The following is a 16,141-nucleotide window of genomic DNA, read 5'->3' as shown; positions in this document are numbered from 1 at the left end:
ATCGTGTTTTTCTTTTCTCTTCTCTTCTTATATTCTCCCAAGAAGGTAATCGCTAATGGAGTACAAATTGGTATCGATTTGGATGTTGCAAGTGGGAGGTGATGAGCGTCCCCAATTTATGGCGAGATGGCTGAGACTTAGGCAGCTAGCACGCCACAGGTCGATGCTCGATGGTCTCAGATGCGGATGCGAGGTGGGGGGAAAGAGGACACTGGAGGATTCGACCTGCCTAACTTCATGTAAGCCATCACACTGGTCTTGTTTTTTTGACGAAACCTTTTCGTTTCCACTGTTGCCTGCAATCGCAGTCCTTGATTCTCATTTCACAGACTTGTTTCTATTCTGAGTTTCCGGTTCGGAAATTGCTACAGTTAGACATACCTCTACGGAGTTTTGGGGGAGCACCTAAATCAGCCCAGTTCCGGGCCGAAAGTGGGACCGGAGACACGGCACGGCACGGTTTTAGCGGCATGAGTGCCTTACATCTTCATTAAAGCATTATCTACTAGTATGTATCCGTACATCACTCATAGAGCCTCCTCTCTCATTTTCATGCATAATTTCGTCAACGTCAGAAACGAGAGTCCTTTGACCTATGACGAAGCAATGATCTCGGCAGCCTGCTCGGCGAGGGCGTACACCGCGGCCTGGATGTGAGCCGTGATGATTGTCGGGAACACGGAAGCGTCCACGACACGGAGGTTGCTGACACCCTTGACCCGCAGATCACTGTCGACGACTTTGCCCATGGCGCATGTGCCCATAGGGTGGTATGTGCCACTAGAAGACAACCTGTTAGTTTCGAGGGCTGGGACGTACAGCACATCCAAAGGTCAGGTAGTTCACTTACATGACGGAAGCACGGATGCGCTCCTCAATCACCTCGTCCGTCGACTCGAGCGTAAACGCCTTCAGACCTTCCGCTGGCGCTTCAGCCTCGACGATCCCCTGGCTCAGAGGCGACTCGCCGCCGATCATCATCCGCGTCATCCGGCGGATCGAGTCGCGCCACACGAACCGGTCAACCTCGGAAGCGAAGAAGTTGGGGTCGATGAGCGGGGCCTCACTCGGGTCCGCGGAGGCGAGCGTCACGGAGCCGCGGCTTGTGGGGTGCAGGCCGACGTTGGCCGTCGTGAGGTAGGTGCTGTTGGAAGGGAGCGCCGGGTTCGTGTTGACGTAGAGCACGAACCCCTCCATGAGGGTGCGCTCGTTCTTGAGGAGCGGGTGCGTCGCCGGGTCGGGTGCGGCGCCCTCTTCTTTGGTGATGGCGGCGACGAGGCCGTCCTGGTCTTCCACGCCAAAGGAGGCGACAAAGTTGTTGGGCTGACCGAGGCCGTACTGCGGCTGGAAGAAGAGGGTGTTGCCTGAATCGACGGTCGAGTTGCGGTACTGCGGGGAGAGGCGCCAGTTGTAGGTGAAGAAGGGGTGGTCGGCAAAGTTCTTGCCGACCTCGGGCGCGTCGAGCTTAGTTTCGATACCGTGCTTGGCGAGTTCGTCGGACGGGCCGATGCCGGATAGCATCAGGAGTTGCGGCGTGCGGTAGGCGCCGGCGGCGGCGATGACCTCCTTGCCGAGGATCTCCGTGCCGTTGGCGAGGCGGACGCCGGTGGCGACAAGGGTACCGGTGCTTGAGCTGTTGTCACTGCGGAGGAGTATCTTCTCGACGAGCGTATCTGTCATGACCGTGACGCCGTCGAGGGGGTAGTACTCTGACGCGATCTGACGGACGCCGTTGCGGCGGTTCTCTGCAATCTCGCCAAAGCCGAGGTTCTGTCCGGCGTTGGCGTCCAGGCCCAGGAGAGCCTTGACGCCGACGGACTCGTACGAGGCGTAGACGGCGTCTCTGAGGGGGTAGACGCGGCCCGTGACCGAGGGTACCTCGACCTTGAGGGGTCCGTCGTACCCATGCTCGTCGGCGTTGACGTCGGTCCAGTAGGCCTCGGACCGCTTGAAGAACGGCAGCTGGCTGTCGTAGCTCCAACGGGAATCGTTGGCCAGTTCGGCCCACTCGTCATAGTCGACGCGGGCACCACGCATCCATCCACCTCAACAAGGGGTCAGTATTTTCGGATGCACTTTTTACCACAGAACAAACTTTGGGGAGTTGACTTACATGTGTTGATGAGGGAGCCGCCGCCGAGACCCTTCCCAGCAGCGCTCTGAATCGTGCGGCCGTTGAGCTGAGATTGCGGCGTGGAGTAGTAGTTCCAGTCAAAGTCCCCCGCGATCAGGTTGGTCGAGTTGACGTAGAGAATGTCCGTCCGGCCAGCAGCACTGGAACCGGCCTCGATGACGAGAATCTTGGCCGTGTTGTTAAGCGCCAACAGCCGGCTCGAGACGACGGAGCCGGCGAGGCCGCCTCCGACGACAATGTAGTCCCAGACGTCGGTTGGCAGCATGATTTCCTGATTTGTGTGTCGTTATGCAGGGCAGCGGCACGTAAAACAGGATTCGACGCAAAGATTCTGAAAAGGGAATACTTGGCGCAAGTTGTGATTGATGCTGCAGATCGGGAACCGGGAGGCTGGGACTGCAGAGTGTGTGACGAGCCGTTGCAGAATGCAATGCAGAGAGAATCGGGCGTAGTAGAGGGACGAAGAGAGAAGACCTCACACACTCGAACCGGACAGACGCCGCAGCCGCTTCTCTTTTAAGAGCAGACGCATCGGGAGATATCACGCACATATCGCCCGTCAGCTTCGTCCTCCGAGGCTCCGTTCTGCGGCCGTTGCGGAGACTTTTGCCATGTGGAACTCGGCGCAATTTTGGATATTTCGATATCGCAAGAAGAAAATGGCCAGGGCCAGAAGGTGGCTCGGGTACGGCGGGTGAGCGACATCGACAGATCAAGAGGTTCTCCCCCATTGCCCTCCCGTTGAAGGGGATCCACCAATATTCCTCCTCCACGGGGAACCTTTCCGGGCCAAGCTCTGTCGTTATCCTCTGACCAGGTTCCTGACTAGTTGACAGAGGCCTCTGAGTGGGCTCATCAGTCGATTGAGTGGTGTTGGATGTTCAAGGATCCGGAGTTGTGGGGTTTCTTTCGGACCAGGTTACCGAATGCAGAGACGACTTGTTCTGCGGTCCGTCATCCCCTGTTCCCTACGACGCGGTCCGCGGATAGGGTTAATGTGATGATGGGACTTGGCTGGTCGATCGACGTAAACTGAGTTTACGATATGCAATGGGTCTACGGAGTACTGCAACTCTATGGAAGCCGTAAGCATATTCCGACTTCGTCAGCGGACAGACAGAACTAACGTCTGTTATGCTTGTTTTCCAAACGTAGTCTCGTTGGTTTGAGATAACTCGACATAGCCGTCTTCTTCACCTGGATTAGCGCGGCTCCATAGCACTTTTGGAGCGGGCCCTATTTCAATATCCCAGCTTCATGCAGAGTGCAAGCACAGGAAGTCCGAGAGACTCTCGATCTTTGTATCGCAAAATCGTATCACCATGTGGGAATTTTCGCGCCCCGTCTACATGGTAGACCTCTTGCGTTATCATGAATTTGTGATATCTCATCATTGCCACGCGGGATCCCAGTGCGCCCGCCTCCCGCATGGCCCATCGGCCGGTGAGCCATGACCATAACCTGGGTTGGTTTCGGGGGTGCCTAAGACGAGGCCTGTTGGACGCCCCTGTCAAGTAGGCCTTTGCTTTTTTTTTTCACCCCTTCGTACGGCTAGAACCTGTGTCTTGACTCGATCATGCATATGTTCTGTTCGCTTGAAGAATGTGGATCACTCGCTGTGCCGTTGCGGAAAGGAGGTTGACGGATATGTTAAGCCATTAGGCTCCCCCGTTCCGTCTGGTGCGGCGTCTGCGGTATTAGTTGAAGACTAGATCTCCAGCCACCATATTCGCCCTGTCGTGCGAGACGACACCCGACACGAATCCATGATGAGAATCAGCGGTGCGCTCTTTGCTCGTCTAGCCGTACCGACAAACGCTACCGTCCAACCAGAGGATGTTATCCAGACCGAGATCGTGCCCCTTTCCGACAGAGCGGTTCCCATTGTCGTCGTCAATGTGCTACTGACGTTTGCCACAACACTATGGACGGGTATGCGGTTATACAGTCGGCGGAAGAAGGGACAGTCATTTACCATTGAGGATTTCTTGACTGTTGTTGCTCTGGTAGGACACGACGTGGTTGCAAGTCGTATTTCAGGTGTATTGACAACATAGTAGATCGCCTTCTATGGGCTAGTGGCCTGCAATTTTGTTAGTGAGTTGGACCACAAAGTCCTGCAGAGCTGGACTATACTAAAAGGTGGTTCTAGTGGTCTATCTCGGAGGAACTGGGCATCACTACTTGACCCTCCAGCCATATCACGTCGAACGCATGTCAAAGGTCAGCCTATAAAGATATCCCCGTGTTGCCCCTGATCTCTTTTCTGTTGCCTCTCCTGAGAACCTCGACTAACAACACGCCTCTCGGGGAGAAAACAGGCCGCATACGGTGTTCAAACCCTCTTCGCCATCTGCCTCGGCTTCATCAAGATCGGCATCACCCTCATGCTCCAGCGCGTATTCTTCGTCCAGGGTTTCAAGATCGCGGCCCGCATCACCACGGGCCTCTGCGTCTGCTGGATGCTCTTCACCATTCTCATTGGCATCTTCATCTGCCAGCCCGTGGCCATGAACTGGAACCCGGCGACGCCCGGCGGCAAGTGCGGGGACCAGAACGCCGCCTTCGCCGCCGTGGGCTACTTTGACCTCGCGACGGACCTCATCATTCTAGTGCTGCCGATACCCATGGTGTATAACCTGCAACTGCGGTGGCCGCACAAGGTGGCTTTGTACATCATCTTTGGCGCAGGCGCTCTGTAAGGGAATCCCCAGCTTCTTCATCTCGCCCTCACATTGTTGTGCCATTATATGGATAACTGACCGTGGCCTGTACGACTTTCTCCAGGACCATGATCTTCGCCGCCCTACGATTAAAGAACGTCTTGACAATGGACTTCACGGACGTGACATACTCCCAGGTCGGCGTCGTGCTGATGGGAACTCTCGAGCCCGGCGTCGCCATCATAGTCTCGAGCAGCCCCCTCCTGAAACCGATATTCGATGCCACCGTCGGCCGCTTCTGGTCCCTACGCGGCACACGCGGCGCCACAACGAGATCCGGCGGGGCAGGGGCGGCCTCTGCCAAGCCGAACACCCTCCAGACGATTGGCCAATCCGGGCTTCTCGGGTCGAAACTTTCTAGAGGCGGGGGAGGGAGGTTTAGTCAGATGCACTCGACACACAGCGACGATGATGACGATTTGGAGCTGGATAGGTTGCGAGAGAAGAGGCATAACGTGGCCGTAATGGCGGCCAGCGGGAATCCGTCGGAGGATAGCGTGGCGAGGGACTTCAAGGGGAGAGGGGACGATGCTTCGGGCTCCGAGGTTGGGATTTTGGTGACGAGCAAAACGAGTGTTGTGAGCGAGGTCAGGGGGCAAGGGTTGTGAGTTCTAGTCAATGTTCACGTCCAGATTATACTACGGCCATTTACTGCTTCACCCTGGCTGCCTGAGATATTGACGTTCGTACTGAAGCGGTGCCAACGGTACACTATATCATGGACGTCTTGAAAAGGCCTATCTGCGTGTTGAATGTTTCGAAGTGGCTTGTAGTCGTGCGAGAATGCTTCAACAGCCGTCAAGTATGACTGATGAAAAGCTGAAGGTCCGGGTACAAAGGTTCTGGGCAACAAATCCTCAGGAAGACGCAAATAACATGAAATTTGATCTATAGAAAGTCATGAATCTAGCACCGGTGATGTGCCTAGTCCTCAGGGAAGCTTTCTCGATCCCCACAGCGGGCCTCTTCTCTTCTCTTAATGAGTACAATTCCGGTTGGTGAACTTATACATAACGAAAGGGACTAACGATGTGGTCCGCGTATCGACAACTAATCAAGGCTTAGAGCAACGGATTTGTGGTTCAAGTTCCTGCTATTGAACTCAGTGCTTCCTTCAGCCATTCTTGGGCAGGGCGGTAGACGTTAGCTTCATTCAAATATATCTTGATCTTTGTACACGGTTTCAGTCAGAAGTCGTTCACTGGGTGAGGCATTCTGAACAGTTTCTTTGACATAATTGCTGTTACACAGGTCTGTAATCCATTGATGAGAAGAAGGTGTGACTTCTTCAATGTTTACCGCCATGAACAGGCATCCTTGGATCGGCAGTTGCGGACACACGCAGAGACCTTGAGGGTGCTGGATCAGGAGGAGAAGGTGGAGCCGCCTACGGGTACAGAGTGAAACTCATGATGTGACCAGTCTCGTGAGTTCGGCCAGCAGTCTCGTAAGTTCGGCCAGACAAAGCCAGACAATGATTAGATGATCGAAATACCACCGTTATTGGCGGTGGCTATTTCATGCTCGCTGAGTTCCGCTTCTATATGGTCTACTATAGGGAGAGATACGGTGGAATTTCCGTCTTTTCAGTACCTACCTATATCAACCTCTCGGTTTCATGACTGCTTTGAAGTCCTACCATGACCTTAAATAATGTCTTGCATGCAAGCAGACATGTATTCATCTAGGGAGAGAAGATGATTTGTGTGACGAGCTGCAGCACGGTTTCCTGAGTCCGCTTCCGACGACCCTCCATTACACCCGAGCCAGAGGCAACGCCATGACAAACGTCTTCCAGCCATTTGTCCATGGTAGCGCTGAATCAACCACGAGGATAGTATTCATTGCAAATGGTGACCACCTCCTGAAATTCGCTTTCAAGAAGATCTGATATGCTGGTCCTTGGCACCAAGAAGACGGCCTCGGCGGCTAATCGAAGAGAACAACAGACATGCAGCGCGGATCATCACCTTTCTGTTTGATGCTTCGTCTGGTAATCCTTGGCGTAGGCGGTTAACATTGGCTTTCTCTAATTCATTATCTGTTATCGTTCTGTGTTTTGAATATCTCTCGTGACAAACAAAAGAGGGTGGCTGTCCACAACTATGGTTTCTTTGATGCGAGGTAGTACTATCTCAACCATGTTCATCGTCAATAGCATGTGAATATCTACACTTCGGGATGCTGCTAAAAAAAAAGGTGAGGCCTTCAAAACAGCTAGGGGTTATACCTATATAAACAGCATGACATAACAGTCAAGTATTCTGTCCAGCGAGCTTTCACCACCCACGACACGACTCACAGTCCCAGACCAACACATCCGACATTTACTCGAATCGCCGCGCCTTTGCCAGAATGTTTCAGCCTCCATTCAAAGATGATTCTGTGAAGGAAACATCCGGAGATCTGCCCAGATTTCCAGAGGATTCCGGAGACAAGCCGTATGCCGGAGAAAAATGGAATTCTGTCGGGCAATTAGGCGTATGGGCACCACTACCTGCGAATGAGAAAAATTATGCACTCGAAGTCAAGCATCGCGAGAAAGACCACAGGCCAATCATGATTTTATACCTCAAAAATGACGAGAAGAATGAGTACGAACCACGAAGCTTTGCCTGGCTCGAGCCACTCCACGAGAACCCTCCAGAAACAGGAAAGGACGAAACGTACAACCATGTTTACAGCAAAAGTCTATGGCGACCCCTAGAAGAGGCAGAAGGGCCGTACAAGTTGGACACCTCGTGTCCTACTAGTGGCAGGAACATCGTAATGAAAATCGAAGCGGGAATTCTGAGGATGGCATGGATACCAGAACCGGGCAAGGATGACCCGCCGAAATGGCACGTGCTTGTGCCAGTAAACCATCCATTTCAAGACTCGGCTTTGATGCAGTTATTTAAAGGAAGTTTGGTTGTACCCTAAGACATGTACTGCCGGCGTCAAGGCAGCCTTCTCAGTTTATCGCACTCTCTTTTGGCATAGCAATAATCAACACCAAATCGTTGACCATGCCAGTAAACATGTTCTAAAGAATACGCTGTCGCTTGTGCGCTGATGATGCTAGTTCCCATGTCCCTTTGCCCATACAGTCCCTACAGTTGTTGAGTGCCCCCTTGTACTAGACACGACGGTCACGTATTACTTGACATCTATCGCGTCTATAAGTAGGCAAGGAACTTTTTCAGATGTAACGCGAGGGACATAGCTTTGCATCATCAATTCGGAGTCCACTTCTATCAAACTGAGTTCATCCTAATATAGTGGCCACAATCAGAAGCAGTGCCGTGGTGACACTAAAGATCCTTGCCAAATCACCCCCTATAGGCTTTTGGATGGGCGCTGACTCTCGGACTTGATACTTCTGAGCAAGGTGGGAGGGAACGCAAAGGGCCTGCGAAGGGCGCGAGATCTGTTCTGTTCTTGCTCCAGATCTCACAAGTGCCACGAGATATGTCATCCCGGTGACAATCCCTATGATATCGTTTTCCAGCGTTGACAAAGTTTTATTTTCGTGAAACTTTGAGCTGGCGATCTCCTTGACAGGGCAGTCCAGAGCCAGCACACGACGAGGGCGCTGATCGTGTGCCAGAGGTTTCCGCCTTGGTCTACTTGATTCCACGGGGCATTCGAGATGCTGCCCTACTCGTGAGTAAGACTACGCGTCTCTAGAACCTTTCATTCTTGGTTCAAGTGGTTACACTAGCCGTAACGGATATGCGTAGGATCGGTAGTGCGGCAGCATCTGGTATTCGCGGAGGAGACTCGAGGCAACAGGCGGAATTTCTTCAGCACGTTGCTAGTAAAACACCTCGCCCTTCATCAGCACTCGAGCCGTGCGGCGAAGATCCGCCGACACAATCTCGCCATTGTCAAATGTAGCCCCGATATCCACCTTACCGCTCGGGTGCCCAATAACGACAGACTCCTTGGCACGGCCACCAATGAGCTCCGCCGGTATCGTGCCGGGCAACTGACTAGCAGCCCCGAGACACAGCGCAAGCGTCAACGGCACAGCCTTGTGCGCCTGGCCCATGGACAGCGCAAGACACCGGATGTCTACGTCATCCGCGCGCGTCTCGGAGAAGAGCAGCACGATCTTGGGCACGCTCTCCACGTCCGGGTTCAGTCCCATCATAGACGCTCCCGCGCGCCGGATCCCGTCCAGTTTGACCTTGAGCTTGGCATCCGCCTCGACGACCTGCGGCGTGAGGTCTTCGGGCGAGGGGATGCCCAGGTCGGCGGCGCGGACAAAGACACCCGGGTTGCTGACGTCGACGAGCGAGGCCTGGATTGTGCTCGCGTCCGGGAGGAGGAGCCAGTCGCGGGGGTTCCCCGTGGGGAGGGCCTTGCCCGTCTTTGCGCCGGCGGGGTCCAGGAAGCTTAGGGTAATGGGGGAAGCGGTGCCGGGGACGCCGTCCATGGTGTAGGCGCCTTCTGGGGCGTATTTTGGTGAGCTGGTCCCGTCAACGACGACCCTGAAGCGCGATGAGATGACTTTTGATGTGTTGGTGTTGAAGATGCGTACGGTAGCGAACGTCTGGCCGTCGGCCCCTTGTTCGAGGCGCGGGTTCGGGATGAGACCTTCGTCCAAGCTCATGGGCCCCACTGCCGATGAGAGGTTTCCGCAATTACCTGCTGTGTCGAGGCTGCCATCCTTGATGCCAACTTGAACAAAAGTGTAGTCCACGTCCACGTCGGGGCGCGAGGGCGGAGACAGCACGACGATCTTGGACGTTGATGAGATGCCCGAGCCCATTCCGTTGAGCTGGCGGCCGTAAGGGTCCGGCGAGCCCATGGTGGCAGGCAATACTTTGTGCCATTCGCTTTCTAGCGGAAGGTTGTGTCTATGGATGACGAGACCGTTAGACGTTCCGCCGCGGACGAAGAGCGCGGGAAATGACCGTGATGACGAATAGGGGCGCGTCGATGACATGTTTGCGGATAGTCTGGATAGCCCGGAAGCAGCGCTCTTTGTGTTCCTCAAGAGACTGCGGTGAATTTCTTGTAGAATCATCTTTGCCAACGATTGCGACAATTGAAACAGTTTTTGTTGTAACTAGTTGATGTTGGTATTATTGAAATAGACAGTCCTTTGTGGTTGTTTTCCGCCTGAATCCTTACCCACCACACGGGAAATGTCCGTACCTGGGCCAGTTCAAGCCACACGCGGCGCGGCGTCCGTCTACAGGGGTCGTGGACCACTGAAAACCGTTAAGCACCGCCAAGCCGGAAGTAGACGAGGAGGATCCCTGCAGTGATCCTCTCCAGGGTCTCACATCTCTTCTCTGCATTATGAGTAACTCACCATATTTTTACTTGGTGAAGTACTCTATGTCATTTGGCGTGCGGTCGAGTCTCATACAAAGGGAAAATAGAGGTAAAAGAAGAGGGAATGGGAGATTTTGGCACTAATCCAGACCTCAATTGCCTGACGACAGATCGATCGGCCGAGTGATGACCGAATCGGCACCGAAGTCATACAAGTCCAAGCCACCCGGGCTTGAGGCTTGTAAGACCGTCTGAAGGCAGGCATCGCGTCCGCTTAGCTGGAGATAAGCATGGACATACCGTAATAAGCGTTTCGGGTTGCGGAAACAAGCTTAATCATGGGTTCTTGAGAATCGTCGATATATGAGATTCATATTCCCCCTCTTCCGTCTCATCTCATCTGACATCATCGCTACGGCCACGTTTTCAAACCACAACACAAGAAGCATCAATAAACTCTGATAATCATTATACTAGAAATCAAAGGATTCTCAAATCCGACAGAATGAATCCATACGTCGAAGTGACTTTGAGCTGGCTCCTCAAGAACTCCCGCGCCCACGACGCCAAATCCTTCTACACATCCCCGGCCTTCGCCTCTCATACGGAGCAGACGATCACCGTCACGTCGCCAGACTGCGGTGCGTCTCCAGCTACTTTGGGTCCGGAGTACATCACAGAAGGCGGCGGCCGTATTCCCGCGCTGTCGTGGTCCGCGCCGCTAGACCTCGAGTCAAAGGTCAAGGAGTGGCTCATCGTGGTCGAGGATCCGGATGCGCCCCTGCCGACGCCCATCTGTCACGGGTAAGTCGCACACATTTCGAAGAGAGGAAAATGCTGACTTGTCGACTGTAGTGTATACAGTGGCATTGCACCTGAGAAGAAACAGGTGAACCCCAAAGACTTTGAGATTGAGGATGAGAGCAAATCTCTGCTACAGGGAGGGTTTTACTGGGGTAAGGGGCGGAGGGAGGGTGTGTATGTTCCCCCGCGGCCCCTTATGAACCACGGTACCCACAGATGTGAGTTTTGATTTCTTTTGCATTCAGGTAGAATGGGAAGACTGACAGTCGACAGATTTCTTCCAAATTGTTGCCCTGAGCGAGCCACTGGATAGGACAATGCTGGAGGCCCGGGCTACTAGGGAGCAGGTCGCCGAAGCTATCCAGGGCAAGGTTCTGGGTTGGGGTATGTGGGTTGGAAGTTGTGAGAGGAAGTGGACGTGATATCAAGGATGAGAATTCCAACGTTTAGCGCCATTTCCTAAAGGATGATGACAAGCAATGGGAGAGTTTCTAGGTATCTTGACGAGAATATGAAACCATAGCGCTTGATGAGATCGCCGATGAAATTATGTGGTGTGAATGAAATATGACCTTCAATTGTCTTTATCAAGACGATGGTGAACCGCGTTCACATGTTGTAAAATCAGGAACGCAGAATGATCGGGCTCCAGGCTCGTGACGTCCAGACACATTTCGTTTTCATCCCCAAACTGAAAGATGGTTTCCTTCTCCCGAATCTTTCTCAGAATCTCATCGTCAGTCAACTTGGTGTTACTAGCCCCCTCACCATCTTTAGCACACCTCCGGCCTCCAAGTCTCCTGACATTCTCGTCCACGTCGCAATGTAACACGATCGAGATGAACGGCACGCCCCTTTTCTCAGCGGCCGCCTTGTAATTTTGCGCCGCTCCGCTGCCGAGAGGACCCGACTCCCGCGCGTCTGTAAAGATGAACGTCTTGTCCGCAAGCGCAGGGTGTGTGGCGATGGTGTCCAGAGCGTGTCTGCGGAATGTGGTTCTCAGATCGTTGTAGGCCTCGGCATCGTCGCGATCGAGCATGGCGGCGACGGGGTCGATTACCAGGTGGTTGTGGAAGACGCGGCTGCGTGGAATAAGTGTAGAGAGAGCGCTGGCGACGGTGAATTTGCCGACGCCCGGGTAGCCGTTGATGTAGATGAAGCAAGCCATTGGATTGTGCATAGTTCCCAAAATACGCAGATGTTCTCGGCGGCGATTTCACCAAGATGGTCAAAGTGATTATCAACCTGATTTTATCGAGGAACCCGAGAGCTTTCTCCGACTACCAGGCTTACTTCAAAACTTTCGAGGCAGTTGCGCCTTGCCTCAGTGACTCACCACAGTGAGACCAAGCTTCATACCTCCATGGCGCACCCTAAGGTGTATTGATTCAATAGGTCAATTGATGAATGGCCGTTCTACTTACCTCCTTGGCCTTGCCTACATAGTCAATGGACATTGGCATGCATCAGTCTAAAGCATATGTTCGAATGTGGCGTCTCGCTACGAGTGTATTGAGTGAGTTGTGTGCTACACGACAAGCGTCTGACTCGTCGCCCTGATCGCAAAACACCATAGACTTCTCGCGATGACTCAAACGGCGGATCGAAAGAGAGGCATCGGCTTCGTTGTTGACTAGATTGCATATCAAACGTGCTTACCTTAAGATACAAGGAGGTACGGACATTGTCCGCGATAAGACCGCCGTTGAATCCTTCAGAAATGGACTTGGTAAGCGCACGTGATCGTCTCCTCTTTCTCTGGTTGCGGTCGCGCCTTTCCCAGCATTTCTCATCAAACCGCACTCCTCCTCACCTTTCTTCTGCATTGCCGAAACCGCGCCGAGTTTCCCTTTCTCTCCTCTCCACCTCTGCCATCAACAACTCACACAACCACAGCAGCTGCCAGCAAGTGAGCCAGACAATCAGAGCGAGCACCCACAAGTGCGCCAGAATCGGCTCATTTAAACACACAAAGCGGCGTTTAAACCAGGACAAGGAAGCAGAGCGCACGCACGCACGCGCGCACCCTACCCTAAACTTGATGGACCCGCCGCTGAAGAGCCCCGCGTCGGCACAGAGGGATACCTCGCCCAGCCCTCCAGTGCCGAACCGGATCCGGCGCAATACAGCATGCACGAGCTGTCGCGACTCCAAGGTGGGCTTTCACTTTTCCTCTGATACTTCCTTTTTGTATCTCTACATACCTTTCATACATACCCTGGACCAGTTCATCTTGTATCTGTCCCTCAAACCCCTTGCATGGCGACCTTACCTCGTGGTGTTTTAATCTTTTAAACGTTCTGCTGCCACACATGTCAAGCATGCCCCGTGCCCCTCCAACGCCTCTCCCGGTTCCCATTCCCATTGGATCGCGGTTGACATCCGGGACTCGGGAAGGACGGATGAGGGGCCACCTCGTCAGGTCCCCTGGGGCTCATCATGCAATGTCAGCAAACATGCCGATGAGACTTATTCTGTTCCTTCGGCGTTTTTGCATGTTCTAGGAATCCGTCGCACTGCTATACCGAATATGACGTCCCGTATGCTAACAGAACGTCTTTGGACGACTGGAAATAGGTCAAGTGCAATGCGAGCTACACGCCCAACAAGCCGTGTCAACGTTGCTCTAAGCTCGGTATACAATGTGTCATTGACAAGTCTCACAAGCGGATGACCAGACGAAGGTGGCTTCCCTTTTCCTCTCTTCTCCTTTCCTCCCTGCTCCAAAGGCGCCCGTCTTTCAATTCCCGGTGGCCTATGTTATTGTGTGTGTCTTTCCAATACAAGATCACGGTCTAATATCTCCGCGCGTGTGTGAACATCAAACAGCAAACTAGAACAACTCGAAAAAGAAGTCCAAACAATCAAGAATGCCGTCAACCCGAGCCCCGTCTCCGCCACTGGCATCCTCCCTCCGGCCGCCTTGCCGCTGCCGCTGCCGAGCCCGAGCACTGCCTACCCCGGAGCCGCCAGTGCCTTTTCGGACCACCGGCCGCCCCCCTCCGCATCAAGGGTGAGCCTGCCGGCCTTGTCTCCCGTTCAGCAGGCCCGCCAGCCGGAGCAGGTCCCAACGCCGACCCTCACATCGCATACGACACCTACGGGTCCCGCGAGGCAGCCCGCCCATCCAAGGGCTTTGGGGTCCAAGGTACTGTCTGGGGAGGATATCGATTTTTACTTTGACCAGTGAGCTACCTTAACCCTTCTTCCTACATCATCCCCAAGCCAGCACGTATCCATATCAGAAAAACAATGACTGAGACGTTATGACAACAGCTACTTTGAGCACTTCCACCCTTATTTCCCCATCGTCCGCTCTCAGGACCCAGACAAGCTCTACAAACAGAGCCCCATTCTCTTCTGGACCCTCATCGCCATCTCCTCGCGGCGGTACACCCGCGACGCCGGCCTCTTCCCTTTTCTCATCGAGAACCTGCCCCGCGAGGTCTGGGCCGCCGTTTCGAGCCCGCCCATCAGTATGTCTACTGTTGACGCCCTGCTCGTCCTCTGCACATGGCCCTTACCCTCCATCCGCTTCCTCAACGACCCGTCGTCCTCGTACGTCGCCATCGCTCAGAATGCCGCGCTGCTGCTGGGTTTGCATACGGGCCGTGGCACACATCCCGAGTTTTGTATAGGACCGAACCGGCAGACTGATATCACCGACGAGGAGGCCTGTTTTACGTGGATGGGGTATAATATCCAGGCTCAGAGGTACGTTTTTGTTAAGTTGTAAACATATGTGACTCAATTTCGGCAATTGGTATCTGACTACGTGGCATAGAGTCGCCTCAAGTAATGGATTCCCGCCCCCGGCCGGCTTCTTCAATGAAGCCGTCAACAGGGCCGCCGGTGGGAGATCCCTCCCTGATGCTCTGGGGTACTTTGGCCTCCTTTACGAGATGCAAAAGTTTTCTAACAGACTGAGCCGGACCGTCTTCTCCGTCGCCGAAGAAGGCGAAGGCGTGCCGGACACCGTCATTCAGCTTTTGGAAGATGAGCTGAACAAGCTAAAGCAGCTACAGGCTCGACACAACTCTGGTTCGTAAACATGATTCTCTTTTGCCTCCCCCCGAAACCACGTCAAGAAACCCCCCTTTACTGATAAGTACAGACCTCGACCTCTTTACCATCCTAGCAGTCCAATTCGAGCTCCAATCCTACTACTTCATCCCTCTCTCCACCGTGGACAAACCCACTTTCCGCCACAACGTAAATCGCGCCTACAGCACAGCCCAAGCCCTCATCAACCTCTCCTTACGTCTCGAGTCCTCCCACCGTTTCCTCCTACACACCCCGCAACACGTCTTCCGCACCATCCTCGACGCCGCCGCCGTGATATTCGACGTCCTCGTCTCGGGCCACGCTACAGACGTCGAGCTCGCCAACGCCGACGTCTCGGTCAAGAACGCGCAAGAAGCCCTGCGGCGGTGTTCCGTGCAGGAAGGCGATTTCGCCATGCGCGTGCTGCGCATGTCGGAGAGTTATTGGAGTCTGAGGCACATGATGCCCAAGCTGGAGGCGCCCATCTCGCAGTATCCGCACCGTACGGGTGCTGTCATCGCGTTTGGGACGCTGAGACGGTGGAAGAAAGAGCTTGATCAGGCGAGGGTTGGGCAGGGCGGTTCTGGTGTCGGGGTCGGTGGTGCCGGTGGTGTTGCTGGAGGAGGTGGTGTTGGACAGGGAACCGGGGTGGGGGGCACGGCGTCGACGCGTGAGTGTAGGGGTGGCCGGGGGTTCGGTGGAAGTGTTGCTGACCTTGTGGTAGCGGCGGCGACGGATTCGAACGCGAACCTTGTGCCGGCGAGTGACCCGCTGCAGGATATCGACTGGTCGATGCTCATGGACGATTTTGACTGGACGGCTGGGGGTGGGGGAGAGCCGAATTTCCTTGGTCTTTCATAGTAGGCGTCGTTGTGTTTGTGAGAAATGCGGCTAACGTGCGCGTGTGTGTTCACTCCATAATTTCTTCCCTGTTTTTCTTTCTCATCTTCTTCAAGCAAGCCGGAGCATTTTGGTGGCTGGATATCTTTGCATCATTTTGGGACGTATGTTGGGGGAGGGGGGGGGGGGGCTATATTACTTGAGAAGGGGTGCTGAAGGTTGGCGTTCATATTGTCGTACAAAAGAACAGACTGAGCAACACTTAATGTTACCATGTTAAACTGAGAATGATTCGAAGCTATGATGCTGTATGGAGCACGTCCGACTC

At 54.0% G+C, this 16,141-nt stretch overlaps 7 protein-coding genes across 7 annotated transcripts; 4 read left to right on the top strand and 3 right to left on the bottom strand.

Annotated features, from left to right (window-relative positions):
* Positions 1-593: 593 nt before the first annotated feature.
* Positions 594-2,399, bottom strand: CTAM01_01706 (uncharacterized protein; the record flags this gene model as incomplete). Its single annotated transcript, XM_060517747.1, has 3 exons — positions 594-780; positions 851-2,045; positions 2,114-2,399. 3 exons carry the CDS (start codon positions 2,397-2,399, stop codon positions 594-596), a joined length of 1,668 nt encoding a protein of 555 aa, XP_060387281.1.
* A 1,501-nt stretch (positions 2,400-3,900) lies between these two features.
* On the top strand, positions 3,901-5,751 carry CTAM01_01705 (uncharacterized protein; the record flags this gene model as incomplete). Its single annotated transcript, XM_060517746.1, has 6 exons — positions 3,901-4,140; positions 4,195-4,231; positions 4,287-4,357; positions 4,456-4,832; positions 4,922-5,461; positions 5,661-5,751. The coding sequence occupies 6 exons, from the start codon at positions 3,901-3,903 to the stop codon at positions 5,749-5,751; spliced, it is 1,356 nt and encodes a 451-aa protein (XP_060387280.1).
* A 1,461-nt stretch (positions 5,752-7,212) lies between these two features.
* On the top strand, positions 7,213-7,779 carry CTAM01_01704 (uncharacterized protein; the record flags this gene model as incomplete). Its single annotated transcript, XM_060517745.1, has 1 exon — positions 7,213-7,779. The coding sequence occupies one exon, from the start codon at positions 7,213-7,215 to the stop codon at positions 7,777-7,779; it is 567 nt and encodes a 188-aa protein (XP_060387279.1).
* An 874-nt stretch (positions 7,780-8,653) lies between these two features.
* CTAM01_01703 (uncharacterized protein) lies at positions 8,654-10,148 on the bottom strand (the record flags this gene model as incomplete). Its single annotated transcript, XM_060517744.1, has 2 exons — positions 8,654-9,858; positions 9,983-10,148. 2 exons carry the CDS (start codon positions 10,146-10,148, stop codon positions 8,654-8,656), a joined length of 1,371 nt encoding a protein of 456 aa, XP_060387278.1.
* Positions 10,149-10,630: 482 nt separating this feature from the next.
* Positions 10,631-11,351, top strand: CTAM01_01702 (uncharacterized protein; the record flags this gene model as incomplete). The annotated part of the gene is made up of 3 exons (XM_060517743.1): positions 10,631-10,929; positions 10,981-11,147; positions 11,203-11,351. The coding sequence occupies 3 exons, from the start codon at positions 10,631-10,633 to the stop codon at positions 11,349-11,351; spliced, it is 615 nt and encodes a 204-aa protein (XP_060387277.1).
* A 152-nt stretch (positions 11,352-11,503) lies between these two features.
* On the bottom strand, positions 11,504-12,097 carry CTAM01_01701 (uncharacterized protein; the record flags this gene model as incomplete). The annotated part of the gene is made up of 1 exon (XM_060517742.1): positions 11,504-12,097. One exon carries the CDS (start codon positions 12,095-12,097, stop codon positions 11,504-11,506), a length of 594 nt encoding a protein of 197 aa, XP_060387276.1.
* A 1,362-nt stretch (positions 12,098-13,459) lies between these two features.
* On the top strand, positions 13,460-15,834 carry CTAM01_01700 (uncharacterized protein; the record flags this gene model as incomplete). Its single annotated transcript, XM_060517741.1, has 5 exons — positions 13,460-13,506; positions 13,759-14,115; positions 14,206-14,643; positions 14,714-14,970; positions 15,044-15,834. The coding sequence occupies 5 exons, from the start codon at positions 13,460-13,462 to the stop codon at positions 15,832-15,834; spliced, it is 1,890 nt and encodes a 629-aa protein (XP_060387275.1).
* Between the last annotated feature and the right edge of the window lie 307 nt (positions 15,835-16,141).

This window comes from Colletotrichum tamarilloi, assembly GCF_030869305.1.
Source record: "Colletotrichum tamarilloi strain Tom-12 chromosome Unknown Scaffold_4.1, whole genome shotgun sequence".
Taxonomy (NCBI): Eukaryota; Fungi; Ascomycota; class Sordariomycetes; order Glomerellales; family Glomerellaceae; genus Colletotrichum; species Colletotrichum tamarilloi.
This window is presented reverse-complemented; position numbering and strand designations above follow the sequence as displayed.